Consider the following 20,253-nt stretch of genomic DNA (forward strand, 5'->3'; position numbering starts at 1 on the left):
AAAGAATTATATAAAGTCATAAACAGGCAACTGCATAGGTCAAAGTAGTGTTATGAAGTGTTTCAGCATATATCAATATGACAGTTTGTCCATAGGGCATAACTATAAAATTAGAGCTGAATAAAAATCAAAAGCACTAGTTTCAATCATGCAGTTTAACACAATTGTTCATAATATTACAAGCATAATACAAGTGCCTAATTAGCTGACTGTTGCTATTTAACCTGAGACTTGTAGTTCCTCAGATAAAAATGGTGGGACTATATCAATTAAGTCCTCCAAACCATTTCACCGGGTATATAAAGACTGCCTAGGCTTAGATCATTAGATCCATGGTCAGTCACAAATAACGCATAAGTATAGCATATATTAAGTGGTACTCACAGAGACCATAAAATCCACGTCCTGCAACCCCAACACGTGTTTCGCCACTTCTTCGGGGGGCGTGTGTTAGGGTGCAGGGCAGTGGTCTTTTTATAGTGTGCTGCTCATTATAATAAATTGTGCTCACCGGGTTTGTACGGCGCATCATCAGAGAGTCGGAGCTGCTGAATGAAAATAACTTTCACTTAGCGGCAATGAGACGCACAGTGCGTTCCATTAGTCATATGACAAGCAGTGTGGAATCAGAATTAGCCGCCGAGTAGAAGTCGCAGCCCGGACTCTTCTGACATGCACACACCCTAGTGTGCCAGTATAGCACTGGCTTTAGGTTATATAGGAAAATCCTGGTGATTGGTTCACTTTAATATAAGAGCTGCTGGCTCTCCATCCTGAATTCTATTTCTGTAGATGTACAAAGCTATTCTAATATGTCTTAATTTTCTTTTCACAGTGGTTTATAGTGAAGTTGTGACCAATACTGAATACAGGGAAGACAAAAACACTGAACCTCCAAAGGAAAATGAGCGAAATGATCTGCGAGTGGGGTAACCTATATTTTAGCTTTAATAGACTATTAGATGGATATGTTCAATTTAGACTTTACTTACTTTCAATCTTTTACTTCATTTTTATGGGGGGATTTTTGTGTTTGTTTGTTTTTTAAACCAGTTTGTGACTGAGTTTTATTTTCTGTGATACTTTTGGTTTGTGGCTTATTTCATGTATAAATTATGCTTTTAAGTTATTTTTCTTTTCCATTGAAAAAACAGAACTGAACCTCTTCTTCTTTTTATGGTAAGGCCAGCTTGCTCTGTGCTGTGCTGCTCCATAATGGGGTTTGGTTGTTCTTTACCTTTTAGGCTAGCTTAGGGACCCGAAGAACACACATCTGTATAATCCTTGACCATTATGTAGTTTCTTCCCTACCTTTACATTCTGCATGAATACTGATCTCCCACATTGCAATGGAGATGTCTGTAGGTAGTAGGTGTTTTTTCCCAGGGTAATGACCATTTGTGAAGCTAAAGTTTAGAAATATATATATATATATATATATATCTATTAATTAATAATATATATATTATTAATATATATATATTATTAATATATATAAATATAAAATATATATATATTAATATAAATATATATATATATATATATATATATATATATATATATATATATTAATATATATATATTAATATATATATATATATTAATATAAAATATATATTAATATAAAATATATATATTAATATATATATATATATATATATTAATATAAAATATATATATATATTAATATAAAATATATATATATATTAATATAAAATATATATATATATTAATATAAAATATATATATATATTAATATAAAATATATATATATATTAATATAAAATATATATATATATTAATATAAAATATATATATATATTAATATAAAATATATATATATATTAAAATATATATATATCAATATATATATATATATATATATATATATATTAATATAATATATATATATATTAATATAAAATATATATATATATATAATTTTATATTAATATATATATATATATTTTATATTAAAATATATATATATTATATTAATATATATATATATATATATTATATTTTATATTAATATATATATATATTTTACATTAATATATATATATTAATATAAAATATATATATTAATATAAAATATATATATTAATATAAAATATATATATTAATATAAAATATATATATTAATATAAAATATATATATATATATATATATTAATATAATATATATATATATATATATTAATATAAAATATATATATATTAATATAAAATATATATATTAATATAAAATATATATATTAATATAAAATATATATATTAATATATATATATATATATATATATATATTAATATAAAATATATATATATATATATATATATATATATATATATATATATATATATATATATATATATATATATATATATATATTAATATAAAATATATATATATATATTAATATAAAATATATATATATATATATATATATATATATATATATATATATTAATATAAAATATAACCTTGATTATTTTTTTCTTCACTCTGTATTAAAGTGAACACTAATCCAAATGAGATGTTTTTGTAGACATGTATGCATTGATGCTACCTGTGTTTGCTGTAGTTGATTTAACAGTTGCTTGACATCTGATTGTTTTTCTATTTATCTTTCAGGTATAGTCCTGACGCACGCCTAGTCCAGTTTCAGAAGGAAAGAAGTATTGGACTTCGACTTGCTGGAGGAAATGATGTGGGAATATTTGTCGCTGCTGTTCAGGAGGGCAGTCCTGCATCTCGAGAAGGGATGAAGGAAGGTGATCAAATACTTCAGGTGACCATCCTACTTGAGATTTGACAGCTTTGCCCATTCAATCCTTTCACAAAGTGTAGTTTTTGGTCAACCATTTTTCCATTAGTTTTTCTTTGTCGCTCCATTGGGAGACCCAGACAATTGGGTGTATAGCTTCTGCCTCTGGAGGCCACACAAAGTATTACACTTTAAAAAGTGTAACCCCTCCCCTCTGCCTATACACCCTCCCATGGACCACGGGCTCCTCAGTTTTATGCTTTGTGTAGAAGGAGGCACACATCCACTCATGCATTCTCATACATAGTTATGTCGGATGGAAGATAAGAGGACCCCGATGGGGCCCCCGGCATGTTCCCTTCTCACCCCACTATGTCGGCGGTGTTGTTAGGGTTGAGGTACCCATTGCGGGTACGGAGGCTGGAGCCACATGCCGTCTCCTTCACCATCCCTTATGCGGCTCTGGGAGAAGTGGGATCCTGAGCGGTCATCCATTTTCTGGGACCGTGCTCCATCCGCAGCCCCTGGTGGAACCTGTCGGACCGGAGCCTCTTCAACCCCAGGGACCGGGCCCTGCAACTTGAAGGTACTCTGTGTCCCCATGGGGGGACTGTACAGGGAGCGCACCTTCTTCCCGGAAGCCACGGTAGTTGTAAAACTGAGGAGCCCGGCGGACTTCCGTGCCGACCGTGCCTGCTTGTCGGGCGCGGCCTCAAATTTAGTCCCCGGCTTCGCCGCGGCCTAGTCGCAAAAATCCCGCCCCCGGGCCTGCTTGTCAGGGGTAAGGGCGGGATTACCGACATGACGTCGGATGTGAGGGCTGGAGCATCCTGCATGTCTCCCTCCCCCCTCATTGACCACTGTGGGGATCCCAGATTCCCGCTCTTTGCTGGCGCCGCCCTCTGCCCCACTCCTCCCCTGAGAGCTCCGGCGGCCATTTTTTGGCATTCTGCCGGTGGATGCTTCTCAGTGACACAGCTCTGCAGCTCCGGGGGATCCACGACAGGGAATCTGGAGGACACACTCCGCTCGTTAGCGGTCGGTAAGCCACACCGGTCACCCGGTGCTGGTCCCCCTAGGGTGCCGGAATAGATACATATACATATATATATATATATCTGTTCGGTCAGGCTGTATACCCTTTTCCCATATACCCTCAGTGGTCACTCTCCTAGGAGACAACAGCATGTCGTCCACAAGGAGCAAAGCTACTAAGGCACAGGTTTTTTTCGCGGCCTGTACCTCTTGTGGGGCTATGTTGCCTGCGGGTTCCACCTACCCTCACTGTGAGCAATACTCGACTCCTGCCACGCTTGCTCAGCCGGAGCCTCGGGCACTTGTGGGCCCCTCGGCTCATGTAGATCCCCCTGCTCCCCCTGAGCAGGCTGCAGGGACAGAGTCACCGGTGTTGGCCTCTTTCGCTGAGAAACTCTCTGTCACTTTCTCAATCCATTGCACAGTCTATGGACAAATGGTCATCTAAGCTCCTTGAGGCATTGCAGTCCAGACCGGGCCCTTCACAGGCCCCGGCCCCTGTTAGCTTGTCTCCTCCAGGCCCCTCTCAGTCCGCGCCGCAGCGCGCTCCCAGGTTAGCCCCTAGGTCTCAGGCGGAGGACTCCTGCCCGGACCGCAGTCCCAGACCGGCTAAGCGGCCTCGCTGGGACTCTTCCCCGGCCTCCTCACGCTGCTCGGGATCCCAGCTTGAGGACTCTCAGGAAGACGAGGCGGACGTGGGAGCTCAGGGCTCTGACCCTGACTTCGCCCTTAATCTTGATACACCTGAGGGGGACGCCTTAGTAAATGATCTTATCTCGTCCATCAACCAGGTGTTGGATCTCTCACCCCCGCCTCCTCCTGTAGAAGAGTCGGCTTCTCAGCAGGAGAAACACCAATTTCGGTTCCCCAAACGTACGCGCAATACGTTTTTTGATCACTCTAACTTCAGGGATGCTGTCCAGAAGCCCAGAGCGGTCCCGGACAAGCGCTTTGCTAAAAGGCACAGTGACACGCGTTATCCCTTTCCATCTGAAGTCGTTAAGGGTTGGGCACACTCTCCCAAGGTGGATCCTCCAGTCTCCAGATTGGCTGCTAGGTCCGTTGTGTCTGTTGCCGATGGCTCATCCCTGAAGGATGCCACTGACAGACAGATAGAGCTCTTGGTAAAGTCTATCTATGAGGCCACGGGCGCGTCTTTCGCCCCGGCCTTTGCGGCTGTGTGGGCTCTCCAAGCAATCTCGGCTTGTCTGTCTGAGATTAATGCTGTCACACGGAATTCTGCTCCGCATGTTTCTTCTTTGACCTCTCAGGCATCAGCCTTTTCGTCCTACGCCATGAACGCCGTCCTGGACTCCACTAGCCGTACGGCTGTAGCATCTGCTAACTCCGTGGCAGTCCGCAGGGGCATGTGGCTGCGCGAATTGAAAGCAGACTCGGCTTCTAAAAGGTTCTTAACTGGTTTGCCTTTTTCTGGCGACCGTTTATTTGGCGAACGATTGGATGAGATTATTGAGGAATCCAAGGGAAAGGACTCCTCCTTACCCCAGTCCAAACCTAAGAGACCTCAGCAGAGAAAAATCCAATTGAGGTTTCGGTCCTTTCGTCCCTCCGCCAAGCCCCAATCCTCTTCGTCCAACAGGCCGGAGAAAGGCCAGAGGAACTCCTATGCGTGGCGGTCCAAGTCACGCCCCCAAAAGGCCGCAGGAGGCACTGCCTCCAAGACGGCCCCCTCATGACTCTTGGCCTCCCCTAGCCACATCCTCGGTCGGTGGCAGGCTCTCCCGCTTTGGCGACGCCTGGTGGCCACATGTTCAAGACCGATGGGTGAGAGCCATTCTGTCTCATGGTTACAGGATAGAGTTCAGCTCCCGACCTACGGCTCGTTTCTTCAGAACCTCTCCGCCCCCCGCACAGGCTGACGCACTTTTTCAGGCAGTGGACGCTCTGAAGATGGAAGAAGTTGTGATTCCCGTTCCCCTTCAGGAACGTGGTCGCGGATTTTACTCCAACTTGTTCGTGGTGCCAAAAAAGGACGGGCCATTCCGTCCCGTTCTGGACCTCAAGCTACTCAACAGACATGTAAGAACCAGACGGTTTTGGATGGAATCTCTCCGCTCGGTCATCGCCTCGATGTCACAAGGAGACTTCCTAGCATCGATCGACATCAAGGATGCTTATCTCCATGTGCCGATCGCACCCGAACATCAACGTTTCCTGCGTTTCGCCATCGGAGACGAACACCTCCAGTTCGTGGCATTGCCTTTCGGCCTGGCTACAGCCCCACGGGCTTTCACCAAAGTCATGGCATCCGTCGTGGCGGTCCTGCACTCTCAGGGCCACTCGGTGATCCCCTACTTAGACGATCTCCTAGTCAGGGCCCCTTCTCGGGTGGCGTGTCAACAAAGCCTTACCGTCGCTCTGGCGACTCTCCAGCAGTTCGGGTGGATCATCAATTTCCCGAAATCCAAGTTGACACCGACCCAATCACTGACTTACCTCTGGATGGAGTTTCATACCCAGCCAGCGTTGGTCAAGCTACCGCGGGACAAACAGCTTTCTCTGCAGGCGGGGGTGCAATCACTTCTTCGGAGTCAGTCACCCCCCTTAAGGCGCCTCATGCACTTCCTGGGGAAGATGGTTGCAGCTATGGAGGCAGCGCCGTTCGCGCAATTCCATCTACGGCCACTCCAATGGGACATTCTTCGCAAATGGGACAAGAGTGCGGCTTCCCTCGACAAGAACATCTCTCTTTCTCTTGCAACCAAAACATCACTTCAGTGGTGGCTCCTACCCACATCTGTCTCGGGGAAAATCCTTCCTACCCCCAACCTGGGCCGTGGTCACCACGGACGCGAGCCTGTCAGGTTGGGGAGCGGTTTTTCTCCACCACAGGGCTCAAGGAACCTGGACTCCGATAGAATCGTCCCTTCAGATCAATATCCTGGAGATAAGGGCAGTATATCTAGCCCTATTGGCTTTCCATCGGTGGCTGGAGGGCAGGCAGATCCGAATACAGTCGGACAACGCCACTGCCGTCGCCCACATCAACCACCAAGGCGGCACTCGCAGTCGTCAAGCCTTCCAGGAAGTCCGGTGGATTCTAGAGTGGGTGGAAGCCACAGGCTCCACCATCTCCGCAGTTCACATCCCGGGCGTAGAAAACTGGGAAGCAGATTTTCTCAGTCGTCAGGGCATGGACGCGGGGGAATGGTCTCTGCACCCAGACGTGTTTTGAGAGATCTGTCGCCGCTGGGGAACGCTGGACGTCGATCTCATGGCGTCACGGCACAACAACAAGGTCCCGGCCTTCATGGCACGGTCTCAGGATCACAGAGCTCTGGCAGCGGACGCTTTAGTCCAGGATTGGTCGCAGTTTCGACTGCCTTATGTGTTTCCCCCTCTGGCGATGCTGCCCAGAGTACTACGCAAGATCAGGTCCGACTGCCGTTGCGCCATTCTCGTCGCTCCAGACTGGCCGAGGCGGTCGTGGTATCCGGATCTGTGGCTTCTCACGGTGGGTCAACAGTGGGCACTTCCAGACCGCCCAGACTTGCTGTCACAAGGCCCGTTTTTCCATCTGAATTCTGTGGCCCTCAACCTGACTGTGTGGCCATTGAGTCCTGGCTCCTAGCGTCTTCAGGGTTATCTCAGGATGTCATTGCTACCATGAGACAAGCCAGGAAGCCAACGTCCGCCAAGATCTATTACAGGTCTTGGCAAATCTTCCTATCCTGGTGCGCTGATAACGGTTTTCCTCCATGGCCGTTTGCCTTACCCACTTTTCTTTCATTCCTACAATCTGGAATGGATAAGGGTTTGTCCCTCGACTCTATCAAGGGCCAAGTATCGGCGCTCTCCGTGTTTTTTCAAAAGCGTCTAGCCAGGCTTCCGCAGGTCCGCACGTTCCTGCAGGGGGTCTGCCACATGGTCCCACCTTACAAACGTCCGTTGGAACCCTGGGATCTTAACAGGGTCCTGACGGCTCTTCAAAAACCACCTTTTGAGCCGCTGCGGGATGTCTCTCTCTCACGTCTTTCGCAGAAGGTGGCCTTCTTGGTGGCAGTCACATCACTTCGGAGAGTGTCTGAGCTTGCAGCGCTGTCATGCAAAGCCCCCTTCCTGGTTTTTCACCAGGATAAGGTGGTTCTGCGTCCTGTCCCGGAATTTCTCCCTAAGGTGGTATCCCCTTTTCATCTAAATCAGGATATCTCCTTGCCTTCATTTTGCCCTAATCCAATTCACCAGTGTGAAAAGGATTTGCACTCTTTGGATCTAGTGAGAGCACTCCGGTTCTACGTGTCTCGCACGGCGCCCCTGCGCCGTTCAGATGCGCTCTTTGTCCTTGTCGCTGGCCAGCGTAAGGGCTCTCAGGCCTCCAAGTCAACCTTGGCTCGGTGGATCAAGGAACCGATTCTCGAGGCCTACCGTTCTTCCGGGCTTCCGCTCCTTTCAGGGCTGAAAGCCCATTCTACCAGAGCCGTAGGTGCGTCCTGGGCATTGCGGCACCGGGCGACGGCTCAGCAGGTGTGTCAGGCAGCTACATGGTCTAGTCTGCACACTTTCACGAAACACTATCAAGTGCATACCTATGCTTCGGCAGACGCCAGTCTAGGTAGGCGAGTCCTTCAGGCGGCGGTTGCCCACCTGTAAGAGGGGGCCGTTTTCGGCTCTTTTTATTGAGGTATTCTTTTACCCACCCAGGGACTGCTCTTGGACGTCCCAATTGTCTGCGTCTCCCAATGGAGCGACAAAGAAAAAGGGAATTTTGTTTACCGTAAATTCCTTTTCTTCTAGCTCCTATTGGGAGACCCAGCACCCGCCCTGTGCCCTTTGGGCTGGTTGTTCTTTTGTGTACACATGTTGTTCATGTTGAATTGTTCTTTTGGTTCATGGTCTTCAGTTCTCCGAACATCCTTCGGATTGAATTTACCTAGACCAATTTATAAGTTTTCTCCTTCCTGCTTTTGCACCAAAACTGAGGAGCCCGTGGTCCACGGGAGGGTGTATAGGCAGAGGGGAGGGGTTACACTTTTTAAAGTGTAATACTTTGTGTGGCCTCTAGAGGCAGAAGCTATACACCCAATTGTCTGGGTCTCCCAATAGGAGCTAGAAGAAAAGGAATTTACGGTAAGTAAACAAAATTCCATTTTTTTCATTTTATTTATATTTTATTATTTTATTTTTTTTTAGAACATTTGCAATTGGTTTTAAAAATGTTAACGTGGGAGAAGTTTGAAAAATTTAATTGAATTGTCTATTAAATGCCATAATAATTTTATTGTGCCAATGCATGAGCCTGCTAATACTGCCGATAGACTGTCTGCAGATTATTTGGGGGTGACCTTACTAGATGTTTTTATAGATCTATAGAAATTTACATTACATCTTATATTAGCTAGTGGATATCAAATACATTTTGATTTGTACGTGTCCTTTAATTGGAAATTGTGACTATTTATTGTCGCAGGTAAATGAAACCAGTTTTCACAACATGACACGTGAAGATGCCGTACAGTATCTAATGAACTTGCCACAAAATGAAGATGTTCTAGTACTGACACAGGGCAAAGAAGACAGTAAGTTTAACAATGTGGACAAGTTTCTTGCGGCCTTATATGTTCTTTGGAGCTGAGCACATAGTACAAACTGTTTATGCTCCAGTTTACAGGAAGATGATAAAGTCCAACGTAGGGGATTCCTTCTACATCCGGACACATTTTGATTATGAGGCAGATGCACCGTCTTGTCAGAACTTCAGTCGGGGTGAGATTTTCCATGTTTTGGACACTATGTACCGTGGGAAACTTGGGAGTTGGCTCGCTGTACGTGTTGCCCGTGACTTGAAGGAGATGGACAAGGGAATTATTCCAAATCGTGTTAGGTAAATTATTTGCCACACTATTTAAGGCCATCTTATCCTTAATTTATTTTCTTCACACATTGATCTTGCACATCAACTTTTTTTTTTCAGAGCGGAACAGTATGCTAGTTTAGAGACTGTCTTAAAGCCTCCGTCATCCTCAGGACCACGAGCTGAGTTTTGGAAACTGAGAGGTCTTAGGGGAGCCAAAAAAATATTAAAAAAAAGTCGAGAAGATTTGTCTGCAATCACTAGCAAGGCCAAGTATCCTCCTTATGAGAAAGTGGTGCTTCGAGAAGGTAAGCATGCACCAAACTTTCAGTTTTATTCATGATCCTAAATGTATCAGTATGCCAGGTAGCTGTAACTACCCGTAATCAATCTAATGAAGAATAGTACTAATGACCTAAATACCTCTGATAAATGTGCATAGACTTTATATGTTCTGATCACTGATTCCTAAAACTGAGCAGTTTACAGACATTGCAAATCTACAAGTAGTCAACATGCATGTAATGAGGCAAGATACTGGTTTAAAGGATCTAACTGGTCGAAAATGACAAGTCTGCAGTCACTCTCTATGTCTGCATGTTATAATGAGACACTTGGCACTCAAAAGGATCATGCAATTTGTGTTTTTTTAATTTGTGAAGGCAATCCACAGTAGATCTAACAAATGTTTCGGTCTTGTATGACCTACATTAGTAATACTGTGAGAGCAGTAAAAAAATAAGAGGAGATAAATGCATAACCTAAAAGGACCTTATTTCCACTACATGGTATAAGTAAGATGAGGAAAAAAGAAACGCCCATATATAAGAAAACGTGGACCAAAAATAGAAATGAACATTTGAAATATTATCACAAACATTAGCCACCAAGAAACTGAATAAGGAGAAAAAGGCATTGTTCTAGAACCCTCAGTTGTGAGTAGAAGGATATAAAACTAGAGACTTAACAGTCGGTACCGGCTTGCTTCTCCCCGCCTTCGGACAGTTAAGTAATTAACAGGATGGGAGTGCTGCGTCTGCCAATCACTTACTGGTATTTACGTAATCCTATGTAGGTGGTGAGAAGGAAGCCACTCTGATTGGTCTCGGGGCTCACCTATCATAACAATGTCACGTGGGCCCCATCAACATGAGTTCTGGTTGAAAGATTTAATGTCATAATCTCTATTTAGACAGCTTTGTGTCAATGTGTCACAGGGTGTAAGGGGATAACTGGGGACCAGGGATCCTAGACTAGCCCTCAGACTAGGGGACCCTAACTGTCCCTTATCCCAGAGATACGTCTAATGGTGACTAGGTCTGAACTGGCTTCCTTGCCCTGCTCCTGACCAGCCCTGATCTTATACATACCTCCACCTTATGGGAGAACTGGGACAGGAGTGGTTGAACCCACAGATATAGACAATTGGGGAATCCAAAACTCTATCCCACAGCTAGCATACATGGAGATATAAGACAATATGTAATAAGGAGGAAATAACCAGACGACGAAATGATTTCTCAGCACACCAAGCAGCATGCAATAAAACACCAGCAACAGGAAGTCAACAGCACACGAACCGGTTTAGCAAAAGCTATAGTCTTCATGGGAAAACAGGCTCCACCATCTTAAAAAGTCAGGGAGTAAGGGTACGCTCACACGAGCGTGAAAATCGGACGAGTGCAATGCGAGAAATTCTCGCATTGCACTCTGACCAATGTTAGGCAATGAGGTTGAGCTGTTGGTCAGCTTTTCTCGCATCCAGATTCTGGATGCGAGAAAAGCGGCAGCATGCTGCGTTTTGCTGCTACCGCCGTATCTCTCGCACCCATTCAAGTGAATGGATGCGAGAGATACATCGGACTGCACTCGGATGTTATCCCAGTGCAGTGCGATATACGCACAGGCTGACAGTGGAGGAGATGGGGGATTAACCCCTTCCTCTCCTCCGCAGCGCCCGCACACAGCTTCACAGCTGTGACCCGATCGCAAGATCGGGTTACAGTCGCATGACACTCGGCTCAGGCTCGCAGCAGAGCCTGAGCCAGGGGGCATTAGCATATCGCATCCGATGCTCTCGCATCGGATGCCATACGCTCGTGTGAGTCCAGCCTAACTGTGTTAGTTCTTCCACCACAGTGATCCAAGAGGTAAATTGCAGACTAGCAGAGATTAACTCCTGCAAGTCCGATCACTAATGAGCACACAGCTGGTCAACGACCGAACCTGTCTTAGCAACTCAGAAGCACCAGAGAAGGCATAGTGTGAAGTATCGTTATGCAGTGTGAACAGCGTCAGATGACACTTGGCGAGTTTAGAGCCAAACACCGTGTGACACAAGGATTGTAACTCATGAATCTAGTATACCTCACGTTTTAGAATGCGATGATGATCCCCCAACTTGACGAGGTAATGATATATGCTCGATCACTTTGAATTTGAGTTGGGTAGTGGAATGTGCTGCTGAATGAAAATGCTGCAGAATAGGTAAGAATCACATGCATGTATCATCATGGCAGAGATAAAGGGCCACGCCCTATACACAATGCATTTTTTTTCTCCCCTATGCTTAAAGGAGAGAGTACATGGAAGTACTGCTATGGCTGTGTACACACTTGTTTTCCCTGGAGGTACACTGGGGGCATGTCAATGTAGATGGCCTGCTACTTCCTAGTGCACTGACGTTCTTAAAGCAAATCCTGATTTTGCATATTGGGTTTATCTGGATTTCACATGACTGGTACATTTGGTCTCTACAGTCATTTTTAAATGTAAATACAGCTGTACCACTACTTCTATACGAAAAAATGTGTTTTTAGATAAATTCCCGGAGTTAATTTTTCTATGAAACATAGGACTAGCCTGATCTCCAATTAGTTTTGTGCAAGAGTAAAGGTTTATATAGGAGGAGACCGGTGACTAAGAATTAAGTGGTAAATGCCAGGTTTAGAGGAAGTCTTCCGAACAATGGACCCTCAGTCTAACATGATAAATCCAGTCTTTGTGTTGCTACTCTTTGCTCAGTAGACCTAGTCCACCTATTCTCCGTAATGTCGGCATTGAGTCTGCAGGTTCCTGTTCTTATACTTCATTTCATGTGCTAATACTGTGAATACTTTGAAGTGGACATGCTCTGTCCAGAAGACACTGGTTTATCACCTCAATCATCACTTTAATTTTCTGTGTCTTACAATATAGAAGTACCAAGAAATGTTTGTGCTGCATTAATTCCCTCTTCACCACCTTTCCCGTCCAGTCCTCTACACATCTTCATATTCTCTTATTGCTTATACTACATAGTACTTTTTTCTTATCATAAAGATGTTTACTTCTTTTTAAGTAATTGTCGTTTCTTCGTTTTGTGTGTTTTTTTTTTTTTTTTGTTTTTTTTTTTTTTGTTTTTTTATGCAGCGAGTTTTAAAAGGCCTGTTGTTATCCTGGGTCCTATAACCGATATCGCACATATTAAGCTTTGTGCCGACTTGCCCCAAGAGTTTGAATCTGCAGGTGGGTTATGAATACCAACAAATGGGGTTTATCTTTTGTGGTGTAAAATTATGGAGCAAATTGACCTCCGAGTGTGTCATGTTTTGGTTGCAGAAAGTGTTTCTCGTGATGATGGGGGATCCAAAGTCATTAAACTGCAGCTGGTGAAAGAGATTGCAGAACGGGTAAGACATTTTTATAAAACTCCTGTATTTTAAAAAAAAAAATCCATCCATCTTGTTTAGCTTTCTCCATTTTTCATTCTCTATTTTCTTTTTTTAGAGCATGGACTCCCTAAAACTGTCATAGGCAAAAGGGCCATTCAAGTCCATAGGGGGCATATGTGGGGTTAGCGGGCAGCCAATTAGTGTATGTGCCCCTGGAGTAGAGATAGTTGTGTAGGGGCACTATTGTCTCAATTCAGTTGTCAGGTCCTTTTGATCTACCATAAGCTCCAAATATTGACCAGTAAAGAAAATCACACTTTTACAATATTTTAAAAGGGTATTTTGGACGTTTCTGTGGGCCCCAAATGTTTCATTTAAACAAGGAATAATTGGGAGGGAAAAAAACTCCCCCAATTTGTTAGCCAATTTCTAAAAAGTATAGACATGTGTTCGTACTCCACTGTTTTGGTAGGAAAGTGGTGACATTTGGCGTTTTGAAGGGTTGGTTTTCTCTTGCCATATTGTACTTGCCTTTCAGTGCAGAGGAAACCCCCCTAAAATGACTACAGTTTGGAAACTACAACAATTATCCCACAAGAATTTTCAAAGATATCTTTACTATTGGCCTGTGTAAAATGAAAAATGTAATTCGTTACAATATTATACAGACTTTGCTCAATATTTTTTCATTTTGTGAGATGTAATAGGGAAGAAGGAATTTGTGATTTATTACTCCACCTCTCCCTAGCATGGCAGTACCTTGTATGTTGTTATACACTACAGTTTGGGCACACAAGAAGGCTCAGAAGCGAAGGCGTGCAAGTTTTGCTGGAATTTATTTTCTGCATTTGCAGATTCCCGGAGGTATTGGTACACAGGAATTCCACCCCGAAATGTCTCCATTTTGTAAACTGTACACATCAAAGTATTCATCAATGAATGTACTAGGTGGCCATAAAATAACCTAAGGTGTTTGGAGCCATGTGCAGACTGACCCAGTGGACAGAATTGGCTGTAAATTGGTATGTATGCGATTCAAGGCATGGGGAAACGGAAAGCATCTTAAAGAAAAAAAAATGATACCAAAATTCGCCAACCAGGTGAAAAAGTGGCACTGTACAGTGAGCGCACCGTGCAACTCAGTCTGCAAGATGTTTGTCTCTTTACCGGATTGTGCGCGGTTAGTGCGGTTGTTTTGTGAGAATGCCAAGAAAGCTACAGCTGCACTGAGAGCCTTTCATCGTTTGAAAGACCTTCACACACGTAGCGGCCGAATGGCTGTCAATTCGCTGAGACAGATGATGATACGTTTTGAGGCAATAGGCTTACGGAGTGTTCAGTCAGGGCGCGGGTGAAGACCGGTAAGCAGAGAGGTTGTAAAGGACATTGCCACTACCGTCTTGAAACGGGGCACAAACAACCCTGCCGGGAACAGCAGTGCACGCAGTGTTTCCGGGCAGTTGGGGCTCCCGTACAGCATAGTGTGGAAAGTTCTCCGAAATAATTTATTTTGTTAACATGCATTCCGTTTCCCCATGCCTTGAATTGCATACATACCAATTTTCAGCCAATTCTGTCCACTGGTTCAGTCTGCAGACTGCTCCAAACACCTTAGGTTATTTTATGGCCACCTTGTACTTGCCTGTAAAAAAAATTGTGGCATTGCACTTTTTTTTTGCAATTTTTTTTTTACTTTGAATTTCTTTCACACTTTCCATGAATCACATGATAAAATGACTAGTGTTATTCAAAAATACAACTTGCCCACAAGAAATAAGACTGGAGTTGGAGAACACTGGTGTAGTGGCTGCTGAAGCGTGCTGATCGGGAGCTGTTCTACAGTTAGCTGCCAGTGACAGCTACACATGGCACTTCACCGAGCAGCTCCATTTACAGAGTTTATATCCGGCGGCCACCGGAGCAGTTTTCAGCCGATGAGTGTTAGAACCTCACTGATCTCACGTTTATGACATAATCTACAAACAACTCTTGACGATGAACAGAAGAATACGCTAATTAATTCAATTATAGGATAAATTATATTGAAATACACAAAAACCGCAACAGATAAAATCAATTAAAATTGAGGCAAGTTGACGTTCACAAAATATCTCTGATGAAGCTATACCATCAAAACATGGTAGACCTAAATTGCTAAAGAATTACACGATTTATTAGATACATAATTGTGAGACCTAACTTATACTAGGATAACTGGCCATTCCAAGGTTAAGCCTAATGGCATTCATATCAGAGCCCAGGATTTAGAAAATAGAAATGAACATGTTGAAGTTTCAAAGTACTTAGTCTGGCCAGCATAGGAGCATCAGCCTCCATTTGATACCTTGACCTCTGTTTCGCCCAATGGATTCATATGGGGTACTCCCAGATTATTAATCCAACATGGGACAATGTATAGGATTTGGACTCTCTACCTTTGGTTGAATTTCATGCAGCAGGAAACTTTTTCTATCATATGTTAATACATTCTATTTTATTTAGAATAAGCATGCACTATTGGACATCACCCCCACGGCAGTGGAGCACCTGAATTATGTACAGTTCTACCCAATTGTGGTTTTCTGCAACCCAGAGAATAGACAGGGGGTCAAGGCAATGCGTCAATGGCTACTTCCAGACTCGAAGAAGAGTTCACGGCGTTTATATGCCCAGGCGGTAAAACTGCGCAAGAACAGTTCCCATCTGTTTTCAGGTAATCACACACTTTTTTTCTCAAACTTTTTATTGTTCGTTTTTTTGTTTCTTTTGTGTTTTTGGATTACTATCTCCTTTATTTACTCTCTTGTATTTACATGTATTATTGCAGCTACTATTAACTTAAGCGGAGCAAGTGACTCCTGGCTTCCCAGTTTGAAGGAAATTATTCGTACAGAGCAAGCAAGGCCCATATGGACTACTGAGGAGAAGGTGAACATTTGTAATTCCTTCAAAGAGTGACATTCAGTTTCATTTGGGAGCTAATAAATTGTAGTTTTTGTTTTAGGCTGAGGCTACAGTTACTGAACCTTTTGATCTGATGAATGGGTCAGCAGTTGGGTCTACAGATTATCTGAGCTGTGACAGTCGAGCGAACAGTGACTATGAAGAGACTGATGCTGAAGGTGGAGCTTACACTGACCAGGAGCTGGAGGAAGAGTTACAAGAACCTGCACTAGCCCGTTCATCGGAACCTGTTGTTGAGCATTCACCTCCTTACCATGATATCCACTCTCCATATGATTCATCATATAATTACAGGGGCCAATCCTCTGTTGAAACCTCTTCCTACCATGAAACCCAGTCACCTGAACCATCTCCCCATTACAGAGGTCACTCACCATCTTTTGATACTTACAGCCCTGCACAGGTAATTTTTTATTATTATTGCATTTTGTCAGTTTTATTTCCACAATACAATATGTACACTCATACGTAAAACCTAAAAGGCGAATTAGATTGAAACAGTTTAACGATGTTAATATTGCAAGGATTTTTCTCCAATGTATTTATGTATTAGTGACACCCCACATGATATAGCGACGCTAGTCACATTACAGATGCGGGCAGGCAGACACACACTGGGGCCGGGTGCCATGCATGTGTGCTGCCAGTACTGATTGCAAAAAGTAGACCTGCCCGTATATAGATATATACAGTCCAGAAAATAAGTATTTGGTACACTGCCAAGTTTTCTCACCTGCAAAGAATGGAGAGGTCTGTCATTTTTATCATAGGTACACTTCAACTGTGACAGAATAAAAAAAAAATTCAGAAAATCCTATTCTATGATTTATTTATTTATTTTTTTTAAATAATTTTGCATTTTATTGTATGAAATAAGTATTTGATCACATACTAACCAGTAAGAATTCTGGCTCTCACAGACCTGTTATATTTTATTCTTTTAAGAAGCCCTCCTACTCTGCACTCATTACCTGTATTAATTGCACCTGTTTGAACTTATCAATATATAAAACACCTGTCCACAAACTCAATCACACTTCAACCTCTCCTCCATTGGCAAGACCTACCAAGAGCTATCTAAGGACACAGGGGACAACATTGAAGACCTGCACAAGGCTGGGATTGGTTACAGAACAATTGTCTAGCAGCTTGGTGAGAAGGAAACAACTGTTGGCGCAATTATTAGAAAATGGAAGAAACACAAGATGACTGTCAATTTTGCTCTGTCTGGGGCTCCGTGCAAAATTTCGCTTTGTGGGATAAGGCTGTTTCTGAGAGAGGTCAAAAATCAGCCCAAAACTACATGGGAGGATCTAGTCAATGACATGAAGAGAGAGCTCGATCCACAGTCTCCAAAATCACCATTAGTAACACACTACGCCATTAAGGATTAAAATCCTGAAGGACATGCAAGGTCCCTTTGCTCACACCAGCACATATCTAGGCACATTTGAAGTTCACCAGTGACCATCTGGATGATCCAGAGGAGCTACGGAAGAAGGTCATGTGGTCAGATGAGAACAAAATAGAACTTTTTGGTATCCACTCAGCTCGCCGTGTTTGGAGGAAGAAGGATACTGTAAGTACAACCCCAAGAACATTGTCCTTACCGTGAAGCATGGGGGTGGATACATCATACTTTGGGGGTGCTTTACTGCAAAGGGGACAGGACAGCTGCATTGTATTGAAGGGAGGATGAATGGGGTCATGTATCATGAGATTTTTGGTTAACAACCTGCTTCCCTCAGTAAGAGCATTTAAGATGGGTAGTGGCTGGGTCTTGCAGAATGACAATGACCTGAAAAACACAGCCAGGGCAACTAAGGAATGGCTCCGTAAGCATTTCAAGGTCTTGGCGTGGCCTAGCCAGTCTCTAACCCAATAGAAAATCTTTGAAGGGAGCTGAAACTCGATATTGTCCAGCGACAGCCCTTAAACCTGAAAGATCTGGAAAAGATCTGTATAGAGGAGTGGGCTAAAATTCCTGCTGCAGTGTGTGCAAACTTGATCAAAAACTACAGGAAATGTCTGACCTCTGTAATTGCAAACAAAGGTTTCTGTACAAAGTATTAAGTTCTGTTTTTCTATTGTATCAAAAACTTATTTCATGCAATAAATGCAAATTAATAATTTAAAAATCATACAATGTAATTTGATTTCATGGAATTTTTTTTATGTCATCTGTCACAGTTGATGATAAAAAAGTACACACCTCTCCATTCTTTGTAGGTGGGAAAACTTTCAAATTTGGCAGGGTATCAAATACTGATTTTCCCCACTAAATCTATATACGTGTAGATCTATTCTGCGATCAGTCCAGGACAGACTGCTAGTAACGATACAGTCACTAGTATAGACCGGAACCACCAGGACAGCTGAGGCAGATGGCACGGCCAGAACAGACAAGCACAAGCAGGGCAGAGATAAAGGTACAGGAATGTACACTGGCTAGGGAACGGACAGTTGACAATGGGACCTGACAACTAGCTAGCTAGGGAACTGAACTCTAACAACATTACTCAGGCACCTCCCCTAGTGGGAGAGTGCCTTAAGTACTAGGCTAAGAGGCTCTTCCGGGAAATTGCGCTCTGGTCTTTTAACTGAAAGTCAGCAGTGCGCGTGCACGCCCTAGGAATACTCCCAGAAGACCTGTGCAGCGTACATAAACCCCTGGACAGGGAAGCAGAGAACAGGCACTTGGAGGACCGTGGGAAAGCCACGCAGCGTGCTGCCGGCAGCAGCAGTGAGTCGGCATCTCTGCAGGGGGGAGAGCGAGCAGTGCATGGACTCTGGCACTACACTCTGCATGAAAAAGACAAGCCTAATTTTGTTTTCCTAGAGGACAGTGCTCCAGCTCATCGAGGTTACATCATTAGGGAACAGCTGCTTGAGACTGTTGTACCTCAAATGGAGTGGCCTGTACTTTCTCCACGCCTGAATCCCATAGAAAACCTGTGGGATCAGCTGAGTCCCCATGTAGAGGTTCGTAACTTCGTAACCCAAAACCTCAATGGCCTGAGTGGGACGCCTCAGCAGACTATAACTTGACATGTGAACAGCATGAGACATCATTATCAAGCTGTAGTTGATGCTCAAGGCCGCGTAACACATTATTGAGAGATTGACATTTTGGGGGGGGCTATACCCACTACGTGTGTGTGTGTGTGTGTGTGTGTGTGTGTGTGGTTTTTTTTTTTTCCCTATTGTTTGAGATGAGGAAATCGCCACTGCATGCTTCTAGCTAAATACCTTACTTTCATGATAAAATATCACTGTAGTTGGAAAGTTGTACATTTTCACTTGAAAGCCAAATATCCCTAACTTTTTGTGAGAAGTGGATTCCTAGAGTCAGGGACCTTTACATTAAAAGCACACTCCAGCAGTGGGGAAAAAGAACACTCTAATGGTGGTTTTACAGTTGAGTGAATATTTAAAACTTAATTAAGGGCTATTTCTAGCTTGGAAATTTACTGAATAGGCCATAAATATCAGAAAGATATTCCATAAATGCCTGGAAGGTGCAGGTCATAATCTCTGGTGAGGCATACACTAACCTCCACATTCAGAATTGGAAAGTGGTGTGATCAGAGAGTATGACCAGTATGCATGATTTCTAATGGGTGGAGAAAGCTGTCACAAAGTTTTGGTTTGTTGCGAATCAGTCAGCACTGTTATGATGAGAATATTGTAACTGAAGTCTTGGTTCTTTCATTCAGAACCTAACCTGAACATTTCAGCTCCTCCCGAGCTTTCAACAGCAGTTGAAATTTTATTTTTAACCCTTAAACTTGCATTTACGAATAAATCCCCAAAGATGGACAACCTCCCACCCCCACCCCCCTTTTAATAATGTAGATACTTGTAAGTGCAATTTATGAATGTAAAGTTTCTTTCTGTTGCAGGAAAGAGCTATGCAGCCCCGTCCTCAATGGAGCCAGAGCAACAGGTACAATAGATATAAAATGGCTTCCATTGTCAGCATCTTGCCATACATGGAAGCAGCCGGCATAAAAGCGATTT

At 43.1% G+C, this 20,253-nt stretch overlaps 1 protein-coding gene across 2 annotated transcripts in view; it reads left to right on the forward strand.

Moving 5' to 3' along the window:
- The window catches only part of TJP3 (tight junction protein 3), a 78,385-nt gene that overhangs the window by 48,615 nt on the left and 9,517 nt on the right, over positions 1–20,253 (forward strand). For both annotated transcript variants that reach the window (XM_075352574.1, XM_075352575.1), the window contains exons 10-20: positions 836–929; positions 2,637–2,793; positions 9,233–9,341; positions 9,427–9,646; positions 9,737–9,924; positions 13,028–13,123; positions 13,217–13,287; positions 15,772–15,982; positions 16,097–16,197; positions 16,274–16,636; positions 20,136–20,179. In XM_075352574.1, the coding sequence (XP_075208689.1) occupies positions 836–929; positions 2,637–2,793; positions 9,233–9,341; positions 9,427–9,646; positions 9,737–9,924; positions 13,028–13,123; positions 13,217–13,287; positions 15,772–15,982; positions 16,097–16,197; positions 16,274–16,636; positions 20,136–20,179 (1,654 nt within the window). The remainder of the gene's footprint in view (positions 1–835; positions 930–2,636; positions 2,794–9,232; positions 9,342–9,426; positions 9,647–9,736; positions 9,925–13,027; positions 13,124–13,216; positions 13,288–15,771; positions 15,983–16,096; positions 16,198–16,273; positions 16,637–20,135; positions 20,180–20,253) is intronic.

This window comes from Anomaloglossus baeobatrachus, chromosome 1 (assembly GCF_048569485.1).
Source record: "Anomaloglossus baeobatrachus isolate aAnoBae1 chromosome 1, aAnoBae1.hap1, whole genome shotgun sequence".
Taxonomy (NCBI): Eukaryota; Metazoa; Chordata; class Amphibia; order Anura; family Aromobatidae; genus Anomaloglossus; species Anomaloglossus baeobatrachus.